Source organism: Sorex fumeus, unplaced genomic scaffold, assembly GCF_029834395.1.
Source record: "Sorex fumeus unplaced genomic scaffold, SorFum_2.1 ptg000111l, whole genome shotgun sequence".
Taxonomy (NCBI): domain Eukaryota; kingdom Metazoa; phylum Chordata; class Mammalia; order Eulipotyphla; family Soricidae; genus Sorex; species Sorex fumeus.
Genome location: NW_026606168.1, coordinates 6,907,641 through 6,929,139, shown reverse-complemented (window position 1 = coordinate 6,929,139; position 21,499 = coordinate 6,907,641). Strand labels below are relative to the sequence as shown.

At 39.6% G+C, this 21,499-nt stretch overlaps 1 protein-coding gene across 3 annotated transcripts in view; it reads right to left on the bottom strand.

The window, feature by feature from the left end:
* The window catches only part of SLC12A1 (solute carrier family 12 member 1), a 117,826-nt gene that overhangs the window by 18,930 nt on the left and 77,397 nt on the right, over positions 1-21,499 (bottom strand). For all 3 annotated transcript variants that reach the window (XM_056135340.1, XM_056135339.1, XM_056135341.1), the window contains exons 18-20: positions 20,143-20,249; positions 14,834-14,916; positions 1,717-1,860 (exon numbers count right to left, since the gene is read on the bottom strand). In XM_056135340.1, the coding sequence (XP_055991315.1) occupies positions 1,717-1,860; positions 14,834-14,916; positions 20,143-20,249 (334 nt within the window). The remainder of the gene's footprint in view (positions 1-1,716; positions 1,861-14,833; positions 14,917-20,142; positions 20,250-21,499) is intronic.

Here is a 21,499-nt window from a genome sequence, read left to right as displayed (position 1 = left end):
TCCCACCCCCTGCGCTGCGTGGTACCCCAACAACCCTGGGTGTGTTCTCAAAAATAAAATAAAGACACACTGTACTATATGATATAGTAAACCCCTCTTAGTATTAAAGCAAATAATTGGAGAGGAAAGAAGATAGCATTGGCACCCAGATGGTTTTTGTTCTACATTTTACACACTGAAATCCCTGAAGTGCAACCAACTGTAGATTCAAACACATTATTTTACATTAGAAAATGTCATTTTAAGGTGAGCCATGAAATTTAGGCTTGCCCATATATTACATGGGATTTTATGGGTACTTGAAGACACACTTAGCAAAGTTTAAATTTCCTATCATTTTTTTGTAAATACATAACAATATTCTAAGTGAATTTTGTTCTTGGGTCGTGGTCACAAATAACTGCATTTTTTACATGGCAGATGCATTCTTGAATGAAATTCTTTGCGAGGCTGACTCACAGAAATGCAGAGAAAATCCAGCCAAGTCTTAATAAAGACCTGACTATTTGACTTGGAGGCCCTTCTTGACTTGTCAGGCCAAAAAAGATCATTTCTTGTGAATTCTTGTGATTTAAACCCTGAGTATACAGATTGCAACATTCTAAGTTTCTACCAGTAGATGGCACTGTGGCCCTTACTAAATTTAAACCAGTAGGGTTTTTGGAAAGAAAACAGTTTTCAAAATGAAGGAAAACAAAATTGGGTGTTTGAATCACCCCTCATTGTATGATCCTCCATTGCTGTAACACACACCTGACATTCAGAGATAAGTATATTATTAAGAAGAAATCTACAGATATCAATGAAGTTCCAAGGTCAGAATTCTGCTTTGTAAGAAAGATGCTTTTGTGAAATTAGAATTTGAGCCGAACTCCTCATTTAACTGTACTGGTCAATTTCTAATCTCCAGAAACCTCTTCAAGGAGTGTGTGTATGTGTGTAGAGGGCCAGGGACAATGTATAAGAACCAGTACCCGAGACTGACACGCAAGAATAGACGAGATAAGTACCAGGAGGTTTACTCCATGGTTTGGAGGTCAGCGGCACACACTAGGGGGTAAAGGCAGCTCAGATAGAGAAGGGAGCACCAAATAAAGGGTGTTGGGAAGATTCACCCAGGATGGGAGATGCATGCTGAAAGTAGACTATAGACCGAACATGACTGCCACTCAGTTCTCCTTCTGCAAACCACAGCACCCAAAAGGAGAGAGAGAACAAAAGGGAATGCCCTGCCACAGAGGCAGGGTGGGATGGGTAGATGAGGGTGGGAGGGATACCGGGATTAGTGGTGGTAGAGAATGGGCACTGGTGGAAGGATGGGTACTCGATCATTTTATAACTGAAACCCAAGGAAAAGAATTTGTAAGTCTACAACTGTACCTCATGGTGTTTCACTAATAAAAATTAAAAAAAAAAGAACCAATACCCAAAGTGGTATCGTTTTGGGTACTGGTTCTTGTATTATTTCATGAATCCAAACTACTTCTGAATAAAAAAGTATCACTTAAAATAGATTTTTTATGTTTAGATGGCAAACAGGGCTTTATGTTATCGATAAAAACAATGGCTTCTACCTATTGCCCTAGTCACCTTCTCAAAAGAAATATCCTTTAATCCCTATTACATTCACTGCCTCAATACTATAGGTGATGTCTAACCAGATCCCAGTCTTGGTTCATTTTTTAGCCTTCCTGGGGAAGTATTAAAAACACTTACCTTTTTTAGGAGTTGGCTTGGTAATGTTCAATTTACCAGCTTTTTTAAACAAGCCTCGAATGCCCCCACTTCCTTCTTCACCTTCATTATCTTTGATGGTAGCTTCCAAAGCCAGTCTCTCCTGTTCTAATTTCTCCAATTCATCTGGTGAAAGAAGACAAAGTCACACCTCTCAGAGTGACACCATTTAGAGGAATACTTATAAATTATTTTGTATTAGAGATTGTACCCATGCAATCAAATAATTCTAAGAATGTGATTTTTCTAAATAATTATGAAAATGTTAGCCAGTAAGCTGAATTTAGAAATAATAACTAGCTCAGGAAAAGAGCCCCATGTGTCAAATTATAGCTCACAAAGTCACTAGGTTTTATTTGAATAGGCAAGGGAGGCTATTTAATGCCATTTTTGTTTGCTCTTGGCGTAACCCAAAAGTCCAGAGTCACTATACATCAGATGTTGTACATTGAAAACCACTGATTTACTGACCTAAGCTACCGCCTCAGATATTTCACAACTGGAAATAAAGTAAACACAAACGGACAGAAATATACTGAATATACATTGGGCACATAACAAAGCCTCCTTAAATTGGTATCTAAAATTAGACTGGAGAACAAGAATAAAGCAAAGATAAGTAAATCTTACAATAAGCTGCATGGGCTCTACCTAAAAGCTACAGGGAAGATATTCACCAGCATATTCATCAGTATTTTCTGATAAGCAAAATACTTTCTGGAGTGGGCAAAGTAAAAAGAACAAAAGCTGTGGTTGTACCAGGGCCTTCAGAGTTCAACTTTCTAAAAGGAGTGTGGAGGAATAAGAGTTGAACTTGGCAACATTTTCTATTTTGGCTTCAAAGCCCTGGTCAAAGTTTAGGAGCTGCTCCCGACTGCCTTTTAGGCATGTATGCATGTGTTTTAAACTGAAGCATCATGACTGACAATAAAATTGATATAAATGCGTTGGGCACACACTATCATGGCATCGCACCCAACACTAGAGTGGCAATCTCTCTCTACTACTAATATCCTTCTCACCCCTAACATCCCTAGTTTAGCAGACTAAGTCTGTGAACAGATGCTTAGGGTTTGTTTTCATTGACCTTTGTCCAGTCCTTCACTTTGCGTCATTATACTCCACATGTCAGCAGATCACCCAGTACTTTTACTTCTCTTTCTGATTCACTTTGCTTTTTTTGAGATCCTGGTGGTGACGAAAAGTTCCTATCTGCTACACAATGGGTTGCATCCTGCTCTGACCTCAACATGCATGAACTCAGAAGAAAGAAGAGTTTAAAAGTAGTCACCCTGGGGCTGGAGTGATACAGTACAGCGAACTTGCACAGTACTGTATACTCCCTATATCCTCCAGTATAAGGAGCTTGCCTTGCACATGGCTGGCCCAAGTTTGATCCCCAACATTCCATATGGTCCCACCAAATACCACCTGGAATAATTTCTGAGTGCAGACCCAGGAGTAACCCCTGAGCACCTCTGAGTATGGACCCTAACTCAAACCAAACAAATAAAAAACTCTGTCACTTGAAAGTGTCTAAACCAAATGAGCACTCCTGTTTATACCAGGTCAGGGCAAGTCTTTGTCAGACCCCCTTACCTTACTGCCTGCCGAGAACAGAGCATCAGAAAAAGAGAGTGGTGTTGGAAGGACAGCAGGAAATCTAGAATCAGTATTTCAAAACACTGGCCTGGCTTCTGTAAATGTCAACCGTACGAGAGCATGCTGTCTTATCTATCTGGGAAGCAGAGCTAGACACACTCTAGAATGATCAATTATGTACTAACTAAATCTGTCAGGACAGTCACATCCCTCGACGAGCCTGCTCGTCAGCTCCACAGAATTGCCTGGCTCCTTTCCAGGTTTTAGCCATTAATCTTTTGCCAGTGGCATGAGATTTAAGGTCAAATCACCCATGTGATTTCCCTGAAGCTTCAAAGGGTTCTCAAGACCAGCAGCAAGAGAAAATTTGTGAAACTAGATGCGTGGTATTAAAGTTCAGGCAGGAGTGGGTTTCCTCTGGCTTTCAAAAGGTGGACAAAGTTGCATTGCCATGGGGGTTAGGACCAACTGCAACTGAGCTGCGGGCTTCCTGGGACATTAGGGAAGTCTTTTACTTTTTCTGTGACTCTGATTTCCAATCTGTGAAATGGAAAATTGTAATCCTTCCCCTTTCCCACCCTTCTAACTTGGCAGGAAGAATAAACTCCAGTGCCCTCAGTGCTTTGGAGCTCCTAAAAGAACAAAACAAGGAGGGCATGTATGAGACCGTGTATTTATGTAACTTCTGGAAATGGGCTTAGTCATGCAAAGTAAATGGAGTATTTTGAGAAGCCTGGGAGGTATTTGAGTGGTTATTATTTATTGCACACCCAGTGAGCACAGGGACTAGGTTGCATTTTTGTCCTTCCCTAATCACTCGAATTAAGTTACTTTTATCCTAATAATTTTTTTTTATGCTTTTTGGTTTGTGGATCACAGGACTTACTCCTGATTCTGCACAGTGATTATTTCTGGAAGTGCTCAGATGATATGCAGTACCAGGGATTGCATCCACGTCAGGCACATGCAAGGCAAGCACCTCAGCCCCTGTACTACTCTCCAGCATTATCTTCATGTTGTAGATGAGGCAACTGATGCTCAGAAAGGTTCAGGACCTTTGTCTAATGTCTCTCAGCCAATGACAGAAGTCAAATGCAAAGAGGTGTGCTTGATTCCAAATTCTGTAAGCCTTCCATTGGGAAGAGAGTCATCTTTTGGCATATAAATGTTATTCCAGAGTGGTTTTATCAACCCCAGCACATCAGCATTTGATAAACTAGAACAGACTAAGGCAAGAGGTTTAGTGTCAAGTTAATGTTCCCCCAGTGATGCCCATCTACAAACTTTAGAGGGGACACCTGCTGAGAGAGAGCCCTGTGGCTGGCTACCCCGTGGTCTCTGTTCTGGGCATGGCTCTCTGGCTTTTTTCAGTCTCTGGGGTGATGCAAAGGTGCAGCAGTGGATAATCTGATCTTTTCAATCATCTAGAAGGTGCACGTGTGACATTTCAGGGGACAACTTCAAAAGCCATGCTATGGAGGGGATTCCCTTTCTTTCTCTTTTTTGGAGGAAGGCCTCCTAAGTAGTACTCAGGAGCCCTAGAGGCACCACTTGTGATTCTCCATCAGTTGGTCTTGTGGTTTAACACAAGAGCCTTAGGATGCTACACTGCTCTGGCACTCCATTATAGGGATTCCTGTGCCATCTTGGCAGTGCTTGGGACCATCCAGGATTGCACTCAGCAATGCTCAGGGGAGACCATATGATGCCAGGGATGGAACTTGAGTCAGGTATATGCCAGGCACATACCCTTCTTTTGTTCCTTCATTTCCTTTGATGGGGGATCACACCCAGTGGTATTATCACGTCATTCTCAGCTTCCCAGACTCCTGCATGCAAAGCATGTGTTCCAGTCCTTGAGCTCTCTCCCAGGCACCTACTTATTTTTTTCATTTGGCATGGTGCAGCATTTGTGATTAGCTACTAGTTGTCATGTTCTTTGTTTTCTAGTTTGGACAAAGGAGTGGATAAAATCTACTTTGTAACAGACTTGGCTGACTGAACTGGGAGCTACTCCAAGAATTTGCTTGAAGGTATGTGCACAGCCCATCCTGGACTGAGGAAAAATGCAAAATCCCAGGCCCAAGAGACAAAATCAGACTTTGCTTGAGCAAATCCGATTGAACAAAAATATCTACAGAGACAGAGCTTGACAGTCTATTTTAAAGGCTAAAATCTGCTTGGTTGGCCAACTCAGATTCTCAGATGCAAGCAGAAGCATATGATCATCAGTGATTCTGCAAATTCTCATTAGAATTAATTCTTAATTATTCGTTCTGCTGATGATCTAAGACCTCCTTCTGTGCATCCCCTCCTTTCCTCATTTCTGTGCTAAATAGAAGTGATGTTTTGATTATCTCTTCTGAATTATCTATCTAGTATACTGCTTGCCTCTGTTTGTTGTGTGGAGTATCAAGAGGAGACTGTCAAAACATTTCTTTCAGCAGGAGTGCTGGCTAGCTGACTTGTAAAACTGTACCATTAGCCACAAGGGGGTAAGCCAAGAAAGTACGAATGGAGACAGAAACAGATTTCCTTAAAGCTGGAGATGCAAATGACTCATTCTTCATTCCTCCCCCCCCCCCCCCCCCCACCACTTTCACAATGTTCAGGCTTCATAAAACCCTTTCCACATTGGAGATTATTGGATTATTGGAGATGATTAAATCTCAAACCAATTCTGGGATGCAGGCAAACTAGCAGGATTATCTCTATTGTTATGTTAAGGAAACTGGGGTTCAGATAAGCATTCGAGAATCATCTGTTTTTGAAATAAAAGCACAGCCCAGATTCAAAGAGTTTGTTGAATCTTGTCCAGATAGTGACCTAAGTCTTCTGCTTCCATTTCTATTGTCCATATGTACCAGACTTCTTCAGGGATATCTCTCACCGTAACTCTTCTTATTAAAAGAATGTAATGTCTGCTTGTTTTAAGCAACCATACTGAATTTCTTAATCAGCAAAATTTCTGTAACATTCAACCACTTCAGAAGACACTACCTCTCACTTTTACATTCCAGTAACTATAATTATGTGATGTGACACAGAATTGAATTTTAAGATTCTTACCTATGCCATGGCCCTTAAAGTATTATACTCCTAGAGGGTAGTATTTGGGTTTTATTTGGAGTTTTCTTGTTTTCAAGAGCAATGCCAAACAAGTTGCAGCCTTTTTCCCCTTTTATCCCAACTATAGTACCTGTATTACTATCTTCATTTGGGATAGTAAAACAGAAAGAATGAATGATTTGACTAAGATCACAAAGCCAAAAGATGTCAAACTGGGATCTGAACGCAGTTCTTCCTAAATGCAAAGTTTATGATTAGACTTCACATATCTCAGCCCCATTTCTTAATTGTGGCTACACCTCTATGTTAGTGTCCAACCCCATAATAAGCATTCAAGAATCACTTGTTTTTGAAATAAAAGCACAGTTCAATGTTGTCCAGTATAGTTCATCATATATACGATATATATATCAAATATATATAACACAGCGGGTAGGGCATTTGCCTTGCACGCAGCTGACAAGGATGACCCGAGTTTGATTCCTCCACCCCTCTCGAGAGCTGGCAAGCTACCGAGAGTATCTCGTCTGCACGGCAAAGCCTGGCAAGCTACCCGTGACATATTCAATATGTCAAACACAGTAACAAGTCTCACAATGTTACTGGACCCACTCGAGCAAATCGATGAACAATGGGAGGACAGTGACAATGGCACACACACACACACACACACACACACACACACACACACACGAAAGTATTTTCTCTTTAAATGAAAAGAAAGTAAATAATTGTTAGTGATTGGAGGTAAGGGAAAGTGTATGTATATTGGAGGTGGGGGATCAATACAAATGGGAAAGTTTGAAAAAATAGAGTTAGTTCTCTACAGAGCTATAAAAAAAGAGGGTCTGATGGTATAGGTTGGAATGTAACTGACAAACTCATCAGAAGAATGAGAAGAAAAAGGGGTCCTTTCCATGAAGGGTTACCATGTAGGCACCAAAGGGAATCTAAAGCCTGCATATTTTATAATTTCACAGATAGTATAATAGAAAGAGATAGAGAGAGAAGAAAAGTGACAGACAGATACAGAAAGAGTAGACTATTCTCCCATCCCAAGGTTAAAAGAATTGCTGAAGTTTTAATGATAGAAGAAAAAGCTTAGACATTAAGTTATATCACTTGAATAGGTTTCATTTCTTTGCTTGTTAATTATTAAACCATTTTTACTGAGGTGCCAGGATTTACAAAACTGATAATCATGCTTTTCATGCAGACATCATTTCAATACTACCCCAGAACCCATTTCCCTCTACCAGTGTCCCAAGGAACCCTCCCAATTCCACTCCGTGTAAGTGCCATTCCATAGATGAAATCTTTAGTTCCAATGCCTTCGTTGTTCCCTTGCTATGTTTCCTATTTACTCCACATATGGGAAAGATTTTTGTTTAATTGTGGAGGTAGTGACACCTATACACATACAGATAGATTAATAGATTCTACAAAATTGTAAATCAGTGATAAGTTAATAAAGCAAAATTTCTTCAAAAACTATCTTTTTAGAGGTATATAAATTTTAAAAATATTAATATTCTGTGCTAATACATTTAAAAATGTACATAAAATTGATAAATTCTACAAATGTTCAATTTAGTAAGAGTAAAAAGAATTAATAAAATTTTAAGGGGAAAGTATGAATATGGTTCTAAAAATATAAAGTGAGTTTTATCCTAAGAAAGAGAATATTTATTATATTACAGATACTATTTAAGTGTCTGCATTAATAAATAGAAAATTGTAATAAAAATCTCTTTGTATGCTTAAAAAATCCTGATCAGATATAGGAATGAGTTAAAGAGGAACAATTTAAGAACTGTCAGAGTTCCTGAGCAACAGTAAGACAAATTTGACTAAGAACTAATAGCTAAAGAAATCATATATCCCAGAGTTGAGAAAAACAGGCAAGCCAAAAGGGTTCCAGCAAAAAAACAGACTCAAGTAGGAAAACTCTGAGATGCATTGTGCTCAGAATGACAAAAACCAAAGACAGAGACAGATATTGAAAAGAGTGAGATTAAAAAAGAAAATAAAAACAACTAAAATATAAAGGGAAGCCCAGATCTATCAAATGAATTCAGTGTGAGGACTTCCATGCCAGAAGAGAATAGATAATGCAAAAAGTCAACAAAATGAACACCTCTCCAAGAATATTCTATACACAACTAGATTATGATTTAGACATGAAGATACAGAGCTACATAGACAGGTTATAGCTTAAGGCATTCATAGCCTTGAAACCAGCTTTGCAAGAAGCACTAGGGAATTTCTTTAAAGGACAGGACAAACTTCCCAGCACGTGGCATTGAGGATGGCACGCACCTGTGGCACTTATGATAGCTCTCTACTAGATTAAGAAAGGTATGTTTACTCCTAACTTGCTAAAAAATTTTATACATTTTCAACGTCAAATTAACATATTCTTTATATTGAGTGGGTTTCTAACTCTTCACACAAGCTCCAAACAATTCTCATTGTAAGAACAAAGAAAGACTCCTGAGCTCTATCTTCATTCAAATGTCAAGCCACTGAATCATTAACTATTCTAATTTTCAATCGCTTTAAATATGGGTTGAATGGCAACCGACAGGAGTCACTATATCTTAAAATTCAATTTGGTTGTCAAGATTGCCTCAAATAGTCTATTCCAACATACTTGTTCCCTTTTTTAACTCTCTCTCTTTAAAGATCTCTTTTAGAAATAAAGAGGTGTCTGCACATTACAATTCACTTTGAATCTTAAGGAGAAAAAGCAGTCAATTTTATGTAAGGGAAATGGGAGATCTGGAAAACCCATTGAGGAACTGCATGATCTCTTATTGCTCTGCGTCCTTTTTCTATATTAATTATTAAGTTACAGTTCTTGCCTTGGTCAATCAACTCAAAGCTGTAAATGCTCTTGCAAATCAATGTGTCATACCCCAGGCAAAGTCTAGTCGAATTGAAGGCAGGAAGCTATCCTGTGGCGGTTGACTTCCAATCAAGTAATTATTTACTACCCTGCCATCTGTCTTTATTTTGCTAAATCACTCCATCAGACACAGCAGAAAACCCAGGCTCTGAGATGGTCATAAATTGTGTAGTACTTGCATGGAACCCTTGGCTGTAATCTGTTGTGAATCCAATTTTATCGCTTTATGCCCTACTAGTACAGTTCAAACTACTGGTTGTCGTTGGCAAACACGCTAAATACTCCTGGGAAGTAAACACTATAAGGTGCCATGTTATTTTTTCTGTCAGAAAATATATTAATTTATGAAGCAAAGTTATCAGCACTGGATGAGTGGCTACAGTCAACCAGTTAGGAAGTTATGAGCATCAATCTTCTTTATATAAAGTTATTATCCTCACTAAGCCTGTGACACAGTATAGGAATAATTGTCATTAGCTGGTAAATTACCTATAAAGCTGATTTCTACTCACTGCTTTATTAAGTACAGTAGATGGGCACTCCGAATTGCTAATATTTCCTTTAAATTATGATCTGTGATGACACCATGGTTTCTGTGTTAGAAAAGCTATGATGATAATCATTAACATTGTATAATGCCATACTGAAGATTTACCAGGCTCTTATTAATCCTTATATTACAGTACAAAATAATGAAATTCAAGTTTATTTCTTCCCATTCAAAATCTAATATGAGGGCTGTGTCATAAATTTTATAAACTTCAAAACAATGCATGGAAATGTGATAGAGTTAATTTTATATCATTATTTTGTTGTTTTTCTGCACATTTTTCATGTGTTTGTGCAACAGAACTTCTTTTGATTACCCTAGATAATTGGTACTTATAATTATTTTATTAGCATCCAGCTATATTTGCCCTTTCTCAACTAAGATGCAGAAATACTTCAAACATCAAAGTTGATTTAAATCAGACACTTCCCTTGGGAAATTAAAGGGGATGCACTTCACTGCCAGGATTTTTCAGAAATACTACAGATTTTGCTTGCTGTCTTGCTTTGTGGAACTAAATTGATGGTTCATTTTGGTGAAATGAGCAGTGAGAGGTGGGAACAATATTTTTCAGCTATATCACATCTTTCAGCTTGAAGAGATCAATATAACACGTAGAGCAAATGTGTAATCTAAATTGTATTTTATATTCTCATGTTTATATGGAAAACATTAAAGCACTAAAGCCAGAAAAATAATGTAAAATGCAAAAATTTAGGAACAGAATATGGTCTCATAATTGTCCTGGTTATCCTGTCTGAATTATCGCAAACAGAGACCCTTTGTGGGTTTTAAAGAACACACAGAAATCACTTTGTTCCATTCCTGTCTCTCAGATTTCACTACTGCTACGCATCAAGTAAGTTGGTGTCTTCCCTAGCTTTCTCTTTATAAAGTTATAATGGCTACAAACAAACTAGGTTTGAACCTCACTTATACCAATTACTAACCTTGTGAGTGTTGAATGTCTCTCAGCTTTATTAACTACAAAATAGGAACAATGGTAGTATTTTCCTCATAAAGTAGCTGGGGTGATAAAAGCTATAATATGGGTGAACATGAAACGTAATGCACAGAGGCTGAAGCTATAGCACAGCGGGGAGGGCGCTTGCCTTGCACACGGTCAACCGGGTTCGATTCCCAGCATCCCATATGGTCCCCTGAGCACTGCCAGGAGTGATTCCTGAGTGCAGAGCCAGGAGTAACCCCCTGTGCATCACCAGGTGTGACCCCCCCCCAAAAAAGAAACAGTACACAGTGCATAATATGTGTGCAAACTGCTAGCTTTTGCTGAACTTAATGTATTAAGTACTCTTAGGAAAGAATATGAATTAACCATGGAGAGAATACATATGTCTGACCCAGATATATATAGGTCATAAAAGAGAAAACGGGCATAAAAAATTAAGGCTGTCTTTTGCAAACAACAACACCCAAAAGGAGAGAGAGAACAAAAGGGAATGCCCTGACACAGAGGCAGGGTGGGATGGGGGGATGGGGAGTGGGAGGGATACTGGGACCCCTGGTGGTGGAAAATGGGCACTGGTGGAGGGATGGGTACTTGATCATTGTATAACTGAAACGCAAGCACAAAAATTTGTAAGTCTACAACTGTACTTCATGGTGTTTCACTAATAAAAATTAAAAAAAAATTAAGGCTGGAGGTATCAAACATAGGGTGGACTCTAGGTTTATTTTTCTGAGGCTCCTCCCTTTTATAAGGTCACCATCATCTTGAATTAGAACCCATTCTAATGATTTATTTATCTCATTTATCTGACCTCCATAAAGAATCTATCTTCCTAGCTACATTCTGAGGTAAAACTACAGCACATTAATCTTGGGAGTAGCCTACTTTAGCCAGAATATCCATCCCACCCTCCAAAAAAAAAATTCTCCTTTTTTCTTCTTTTTTTTTTTTTTTGTGTCAGGGATCAAAGCCAGGGTCTCACATATGCAATGCAAAGACTCTACCACAGAGCTACATCCCTGGTCACTAATTTTTCCCTTAAGACAAGGATAGGATTTCCCACAGGAAACAATTTCCCTGTTTCAAGTTGAATCAGGATTTGCTGCTTATATTTTAGTGGGGAGACGGTCTCTCATGCAGGGCTGAGGTTGATCTTGGAGCGACTTTCACCTTCACCCGTCACCTAGGAGGTTCAGTGTGAGGACCTGAGGATGGTCCTGCTCAGGATCTTCTGCACTAGGACCACCTGGCAGTAGTCAGGACCTTCAAAAATGCACCTAAGCGTTGGAGGAGTGGGGTGTCGGGTCATACCAGTATGAGCGCCCACTTCTGTACTAATCTCCCTAGCTTCTTTCTCAAACCTTCTCTTCCTCTTTGCTTTCAGTATCCACTTTCCCCCACACCTCATATTAACCCACAGGACTGTCCCTTGCTTGCATTTAAAAAAATTATTTTGTTTTGCCTCCCAAGTGGTGCTCAGGCAGCTGGTGGAGATGTGGGGGGCAAGATTCCCCATTATTCTCAGACTATTTCTGAGCTCAGATCTTCAGGTTATGTGATGAGTGAATTACCCAGGCCATCTGGTGCAGCAGGCTTGGGACCTCCCGGATGATGCTCCAAGGACCACTGGTGCCAGGGATCAAACCCCACAAGCAAGGCATGTTCCATAAATCCTCTACCAAGTCCTCTGGACCCTCCCCCTTCAGGTTACTCTTTTGTTTGTTTATTTGTTTGCTTTTTGGGTCACACCTGGCAATGCACAGGGGTCACTCCTGGCTCTGCACTCAGGAATTACCCCTGGCGGTGCTCAGGGGACCATATGCAATGCTGGTCGACCATGTGCAAGGCAAATGCCCTACGGGTTGTACTATAGCTTCAGCCCCTGCAGGTTACTCTTCGTATCTATCTCCAAAGTACTCCTTTCTCCACTCTTTCCTACCAAAGGTGCTCCTAGTCAAACTCTCATCTTCTCTTCCTTTGATTATTAGAACATAATTTTAATTTGTCTCTGTTTTTTTTTCTTCATTATAGTCTTGAGTTTGTGCTCAGTTACTAGAGATGTATGAAATATAAATTCCACATTTGATTTGACATTAATTCCCTCACTTAAATCTTTTCAGTGAATCCACAGAGTATGGTCTATGATTTTAAAACAATTCTAGGGGCCACAGTCGGGGTTGCCTTGACTAATTTCGGTGATGCTGGAGATCAATCCTAGAATCTTCCACATGAGACATGTACTCTGCCACTTTAGGACCCCCAACTTTTGGTCTATATTGACTTTAATATGGCAAATAAGACTAAAATTCTAAGAGTTCCTGACAAATCATAATTTTTATATCTACAGTCTCATTGATTTAACTTTGTCTCTTTGGTGGTACAGATTACTTTTGATTTTTTATATCCCATTCTTCTGTATGCCCAGGTATTTATATTATTGCTAATATTTTCCTATTTGCTAGAACATTCTTCTCTGAAGTATTATTACCTAATTAATTCCTACTACTCATCCGCTAGATCTCAACTCAAAGTCAATTTCCTTCAGGATTTATTTTTGAAGTTAGGTGCTCTTCTCTCTTTTACATTAAACACACACACATGTCATATATATAATATATATATTCAAATGGATACTAAAGGTAAAAGGTAAAGGCCCTCCCGTTGTTCGTCGATTTGCTCGAGCAGGCCCAGTAACGGCTCCATTAGAGACTTTGTTGTTACTGTGTCTGGCATATCGAATACGTCACGGGGAGCTTGCCAGGCTCTGCCGTGCGGGCGAGATACTCTCGGTAGCTTGCCGGGCTCTCCGAGAGGGGCGGAGGAATCGAACTCAGGTAGGCCATGTTGGCCGCGTGTAAGGCGAATGCCCTACCGCACACCGCACAGGGCGTTCGCCTTACACGCAGCCAACATGGCTGACCCGAGTTCGATTCCTCCGCCCCTCTCGGAGAGCCCGGCGAGCTACCGAGAGTATTCGATATGCCAGACACAGTAACAACAAAGTCTCCAATGGAGACGTTACTGGGCCCGCTCGAGCAAATCGACGATCAACGGGAGGGCCTTTACCTTTACCAAATGAATACTATATCCATTTCATTCCTTGGCAGAGGACACTTGAGGACACAGGAAAACTTTCATTCATTTCAGTCTATCTAGCACTGATGCCTACATCATGTTTTCTCCATGAGAAGTACCCCCCACACCAAATATCCTTTTGTTTGAGTGTCTTGTCATCAGTGAACTTTATTCTGAGGGTCAGCTAAAGAGATAAATTATAGATCAATGTTCTGTCTAAATGTTTTCTCTATTCCATATACAAGAGGGCACGTTTAAATTCTAAAAGTGAACAAATACACAAAATCCTTTACAGGGATACACAGGGATACACAGTCACTAATCTGAATTAGTGTTTCTGCCTCCAACTTAGATTAGCAATTCACAGCATGACACACTCCATCTCATTTCCATGGTAGCTAAAAACCAGATCATAGACTCTCAAAAACAAAATACAAAATTTTCTAAGGAAAGAATTAATCTTCATTTTCCTGAAACATCTTGCAAAAATTAATTTGGCAGGCTATTTTACCAAAGGTGGGACTGGCTTTGTAGTTCTATGATAAAATAAAAAGAATTATTAATGACCACCCTGAAATAGTCTATATTTCTAGTGAAAGCAGTGAGTTAGCAATGGGGAAAAGAGTAGGGAAAGACCATAGACCTTGGATCAACATAAGAATATAATATTGGGGTGAGGTTTATTGTACACTATTCTGTCTCCTAGAGCTCTGGCAGACAGGAAACAGTTGCTTCACTATCACTATCACCTCGTTGTTCATTGATTTGCTCCAGTGGGCACCAGCAACATCTCCATTCATCCCTGTCACGTGCTAGCATAACCCGATGGCATATTGGGGGCACTTTCTGGGTCAGGGGAATGAGGACCATCATTGTTACTGTTTAGGTGCTTAATAGATATTTTTTGAATAAAGAAAGTACATACCTTGCACCTGCAGAACCGGAGAGATATCAAATCCCTGACTGATTCGGACAATGACCACACCAATCTCAAAATCAAAAGCATCACTGGAAGTGAACACAAAGTGGTTAGTGATTAAAATGACTCCTTTTATCTTCAAGCTTTGGACTAAAGGAAAGCTTCCTTCTAAAATTTTAATGTGATTAAACTATAAAAATTTAATTTAGAATATAGCTAAGTGTTGAAGTCTTTTTTGTGAGTTTATTCTCTTTTATTCCTTTTATAAATGTCTTTTGGATAAGAGTAACTAACTCATTTGCTCTGGAACTAATTTATTCAAATAATATTGTCAATTAAAATTTTGATTAAGAGCTTTCATATACTTCTGAAATAATTTATTCTTTTTAACATAAACAAAACAATCACTAAAGTCTTCAGAACAGTTTCTAGCCAACAAAGACACTTTGGAATTGTCTGTGATACACCAACATATTGAAGGTCAATTCCTAGTTTGGGGCCTTGAGTGATAGTACAGTGGGTACAGTGCTTGCTTTGCACACAGACAACCCAGTTTTGATTCTCAGTGACCCATCTGATCCTCCAAGTCCTATCAGGAGTGTAGAGCCAGGAGTGGGCTCTGAGCACTGCTGGATGTCACCCAAAATATAAATATAATAAATAGAGTGTCTCTGATTCCTTGAAGGAACTTTCTTTTTTTTTTTTTAGGTTACAGCTAGAAGTGCTACTACCAGCTTCATGCTCAGGGGACCACGTAGTACTGAGGATTGAACCAAGGTCAAGCAAAGCATGAGCTCAACCTTTTGTGCTCTCTGGCCTGGGACGGATCATTAGCAGCGATGCTTCATGCAACCCACTACAGCTGAAGTTGATTATACCCAACCTAAGGAATTAGACTATGGAGAAGGGAGAACCTCTCCTTAATCTTTTTAGTTGAATATATTTTATGACTAAATATGGAACAAAACAAATTATTATTTTGAGTTCATTTGATATTTTCTTTCAAAATAGGGCTGGAGCGATAGCACAGCGGTAGGGCGTTTGCCTTGCACGCAGCCAACATGGCCGACCCGAGTTCGATTCCTCCGCCCCTCTCGGAGAGCCCGGCAAGCTACCGAGAGTATCTCGCCCGCACGGCAGAGCCTGGCAAGCTCCCCGTGACATATTCGATATGCCAAACACAGTAACAACAAAGTCTCCAATGGAGACGTTACTGGGCCTGCTCGAGCAAATCGATGAACAACAGGAGGGCCTTTACCTTTACCTTTACCTTGATATTTTCTTTTTGGGGTCCTTTGTTACATCTTCTGTGGAACTGAAGCCTAGAACACTTTCTACTAGTCCCCCTCCATCCATCCCAAAATAATAGAGTAGCTTGAGTTTACCTCAGTATATTCAAATAAGTTTACAATCACCAAAGTAAAACTGATTTTTAAAATAATGACATAAAAAAGTTCAGTATACTGCTCAGAATTTAAATCCTAGGTGATGTTTTAACTTAACAAAATAAATTCATTGTAAACAATGAATTTAACAAAATAAATATTTAACAAAATAAACTCATTCTATCACAAAGAACATTTGTGATAAATATTACTTCTAAGATTTTTTTAAGTAAGTAAGTAAAGTAAAGGCCCTCCCGTTGATCGTCGATTTGCTCGAGCGGGCCCAGTAACGTCTCCATTGGAGACTTTGTTGTTACTGTGTCTGGCATATCGAATACTCTCGGCAGCTTGCCGGGCTCTCCGAGAGGGGCGGAGGAATCGAACTCGGGTCGGCCATGTTGGCCGCGTGTAAGGCGAATGCCGCCCTACCCGCTGTGCTATCGCTCTGGCCCAAGATTTTTTTATAAAACAAAATATCTTTCTGTTTATAAAAGGTAGATAATGTACTCCATAAAAAGATACTTGGACTCTGATCCAGAGCGATGGCTTAATGGGGTGGAGCACATGCTGTTTCATGTAGGAATCCTGGGTTCAATATCCAGCACTGGAGCAGTAGCACAGCAGGTAGGGCATTTGCCTTGCACATGGCCGACCTGGGTTCAATTCCTTCGTTCCTCTCGGAGAGTCAGCAAATGACCGAGAGTAACCCGCCCGCACAGCAGAGCTGAGCCTGGAAAGCTCCCCGTGGCATATTCGATATGCCAAAAACAGTAACAACAGATCTCACAATGGAGATGTTACTGGAGCCTTCTCGAGCAAATCGATGAACAACGGGAGGACAGTGCTACAGTGCTGCCTGATCCCCCAAACACCAAATGGGGAAAACATATATTTGGATTCTATGTTAGCAGAATAATTGATCCTAGCAGTCATTCACCTTTTTATTCCTGGAACCTGTGAAAATATGGCAAAAGGGACCTTGCAAATGTTACTTGGTAAAGATTGTTAAATGGCAAGATTACTATGTATTATTTGGGAGGGTCCAGCGTAATCACTAGGATCCTTACAAGTGAGATTGGAGGGGGAAGAGGATGTGAGAATAACAAGATGTTAGAATAACTCCATCAATTGCTGACTAATTTTGTTGGCTTTGCAGTTGTAAAAAAGGTCCATGCACAATGGGCAGTCTCTTGCAGCTAATAAATGCAAGACTAAGAGTTGTTGCCTGGAGCATTAATAAGGGACTGTAACTATTACCTTAATTTTAGCCCAGTGATTTTATGATGGGCTGGAGCAATAGCCCAGCTGGTAGGCGATTTGACCCGGGTTCGATTCCTCCATCCTTCTCAGAGAGCCCGGCAAGCTGCTGGGAGCATTCCACCCACACAGCAGAGCCTGGCAAGCTCCCTGTGGTGTATTCAATATGCCAAAAACAGTAACAAGTCTCACAATGGAGACGTTACTGGTGCCCGCTTGAGCAAATCGATGAACAACAGGAGAACAGTGCTACAGTGCTACAGGGATTTTGTGTAAAACTGCGATCCCACATAAGTGTAAGATGATCACTTTGTCTTGTTTCAAGCTAAGTTTAAAACCATTAGTCGCATCAGTCAACAAAAACAATTTCAGAATCTAATTAAAAGTAAACTATACTTAATGAATATTACAGACATTTAAACTACTTCATTTAAAGAAAAGATTAGTACAATCTATATGAACAACAATAGCAATGCTTTAAATTGTAAACATGATAAAAAGTTGGAAAGGGAAACATAATATGGCATGTTATTGTCACCCATTATATGAACCCCACTGCCGAGGGGGTCAAGTCATGTAACTTTACCAAGCCAGCTAACTTTAACCAGTACAAATTTGGATCATCTATTATCATGAAGCCAATTATTCATTTATTTGGTAAAAAAAGCCAGAAATCTTGTCAGTTGAATATTGTAAGTCTTATTTTATTCCCTTTGATTTCTACTATGTTTGGAATTGGAGAGGTTGGAAGATGAACTCAGGTATTTTTGTATCAAATTTGCTCATCAAAGATTTAGGTATTTTGTTGTTGTTATAGGCCTGGAGTGATAGCACAGTGGGTAGGGCATTTGCCTTGCACGTGGCCTACCCAGGTTCGATTCTTCCGTCCCTCTTGGAGAGCCCGGCAAGTACCGAGAGTATCCTGGCAAGCTCCCCATGGCATATTCAATATGCCAAAAACAGTAACAACAAGTCTCACAATGGAAACATTACTGGTGCCTTTTCGAGCAAATCTATGAACAACTGGAGGACAGAGCTACAGGTGTTGTTATCATTGTTTTTATTCCTCCACATCTACTTTCCCTACTACCCCCAGGGAAGAATGAAATATTGCTGAAAAATTTGTATAACAGCTCAAGTCTATTTCCAAGATTATGTGTTCAGTGACAATGATTCTAAATATACCAAAATGCTGTTTGCTGAGCTTGGTGAAATTCTGACTCTGGTTTAGTCTTAACTTAGAGTACCAGCAAAAGTACTAATGTCACAAGGCAGTATATATCAATCAGGCTTTGTAAATGTGTTTGGGGAACACAACTCAGTAGAAGATAGTTAATACATGGGCTTCCAAAACTGGGAGGGCCGTTAAATGAAGTTTTATTTTTTGTCAGTATGCATATAATTTTAGAACATGAAAATAAATTTTCTTATACTTTTTAATTAAAAGTAATACATTACACCTCTGTAATGTTTTCAAAATTCCCTCCAAACAATGACAACTGTGATGCTCATTCAAGCAGGAAGCTTGAGACACAGTCTGGTATAAGCAGAACTGAAGGAATGCCATTTCATAGTGAGGATTTCATGCCTGTGCAGTATGGACAGTAAGTGCAGTGTGGTCTCTGAGGGTATGTTCTTTACCCTGTGGTAGGAAATCAGAACTCAGCCAGATATCAGAGAGATGTGTTCAATTTTCAGAGGTACTAACAGAAAAGATGTCTTTCCGGTGCAGCTAACACTATCCCTTTTGAGACAAATCTAGCTAAGTTTTTCCAAACCTAGAAGAAATACTCAATGGTCACTAAGGATACCCTCATTTCTCTCTTGTGTCAAATTTATTCTATTTTATGCAAAAGATGGAGACAATCAAGATAGTACTTAGGGTACACATGAATTTTTGGAAGTAGCACAACAATTATGAATTAAACTTGGAATTCAGAGGGTTGGAATTGTAGCTCCATCACTTACAAAACCCAGACATGTCATATGAATAAAATGCATATGCATAAAATCCTAGTATTTTATGTGTGCATAAGATAATAGTACTCCAAAGGCTTCTTGTGAGAACAAAATGGGTTCATTCAAATTAAGGATATGATGCATGTCCTTAAGCTGGTGTGTGGTGTCCTTTAAAGACTCTCATTATTACCTCTTTTCCAAGGCTTCCTGTATTTAGATATCACATGTCATTTAAAACTCACTTTCCATGTATAAACCAACACTGCTATGTGTCAGAGACACCCAGCATATGAGATAATCATATCAACAAAGGCAGATCTGAGGCTCTGAGGCAGTGAATATTTAATCCAGGGCTCAGAGGATAATGACTGAACTGGGCATTCCAGCCGAAGATTTTGGGTGTTTTGAATGAACAAAATTCCTTCTACATTGAGCTGTTCTTTGTTTTTAATCTTATAAATAGATTTTAGAGCAATAACTCAATATTTACCTTTTTCTTGGGCTCCAAAACTCCCCCACCCTGATTCTCTGGACACGGTAAATTTCTTCAGTTCTATTATTCGTGACGTAATGTTTTTTTTCCACTTTAAGGATTCTGAGAACCAAAGGCAGGTCCTTTTCTCATTCAGTTTAATCTGGCACAACAATGTCGGCTAAGTTGTGCCTTGGTTGGTGCTGTGTTAGCAAGAATACATCTGGAAAGCCGACACTTACTGTATGATTCCCAAGTAGTTTTCAATATCTGTCAAGGGAGCTTTCCTCCAGTTCTTTTTGTATCCAATCACCAGAGTGTTTGGTTTCATTCTTCCTAAGCCTGAGGCCTAAACAGAGGAGATAAACACATGGGTAATCCTTAATGTATCAGGAAACCACCACCACAAATGAAAAATAATGTCCAAAAGGGCACTGATGTAATGTTCTGGAGATTCTGAAGATTAGATTACATTTTAGTGCATGTCCTTCATGCTCGTACCCAAGCATAAAATAGAAAGATTAGTTCTAAATCATCTCAGCCATAAATGGATTTTAGATGACAGAAACGTAGCTTTTCTAAATTAGCAGTCATTTGCATTTCTTCTGACACACTCATTAAAATGGTTCAATAATTTAAAATCAAGTGAGGGTCGGCTTAACTGTTGGCATGCTTGTTGTTACTTAGTGATTCAAAGCTCATTTCCACCTGTTATAGTCACAACGTCATTAGCAATAAAATCCATGTTTGGAAAAATTCTTACGTGCAAGGGTCACTGAAACTTCTGCTTCTGCTATGTACTGAAGAGTAACTGAATGATATTTCCAGAACCTAATCCTCTTACAATGACAGCAACATTAATAGCCATCTTCCATATCAGAAGTTTCATTCCCCTCCATTAGCTGAGAGGATATAGCTTCCAGTTAATTAAATTTAATTTGGCAATATCATTGAGCACCTATTAATGGCAAATTGCTATGTTGGGTGCTGAGGGAGATAGTCTTGAGGCATAATTATTGGCCTTAAGGAGTTCAGATTAAGGGAAAGAAGGAGAGACACATAAATAAAAGTAGGTGCCCCAGGAACACACGGAAGCATAACGGGGAGAACCTGAACTCAGGCTGAGGATTCACTGGTAGCTTCATGGAGAAGTGGTATTTGTTCTGGATCCTGCTCACTGATTCGATGTTGACAAGGAAAGACAGAGATAGTGGTGGGGCTGAGGGAAGGATACTTGGAGTCAGTGAAAGGAACGACCAGGGTAGAATAGTTAAGAGGGCACAGTGCCAAGGAGGGTTCCTAAAATAAACATCGCTTCGATCCCATTTCATGGATAGCTCATAGAAATCTATAGGGAGCACAATGGCGCCTAAATAGCTGTCATTCAACACTCAGTAGACACTTGGCCATATGGAATTCATCTTTTTCAAGTCTGCAACTTGGAGATGTGACCATTTGTACTTTTTAGATGCAAAGAAGCATGACCCAAATTGGCATAGCTGTACAGTTACTCTGCTGGCCATCTTTCTTATGAGGTCTCTGTACTCCACTTTTCTTGAAAGAAATTCAGGTGAACCAGATTTTTGCATTGTCAACATT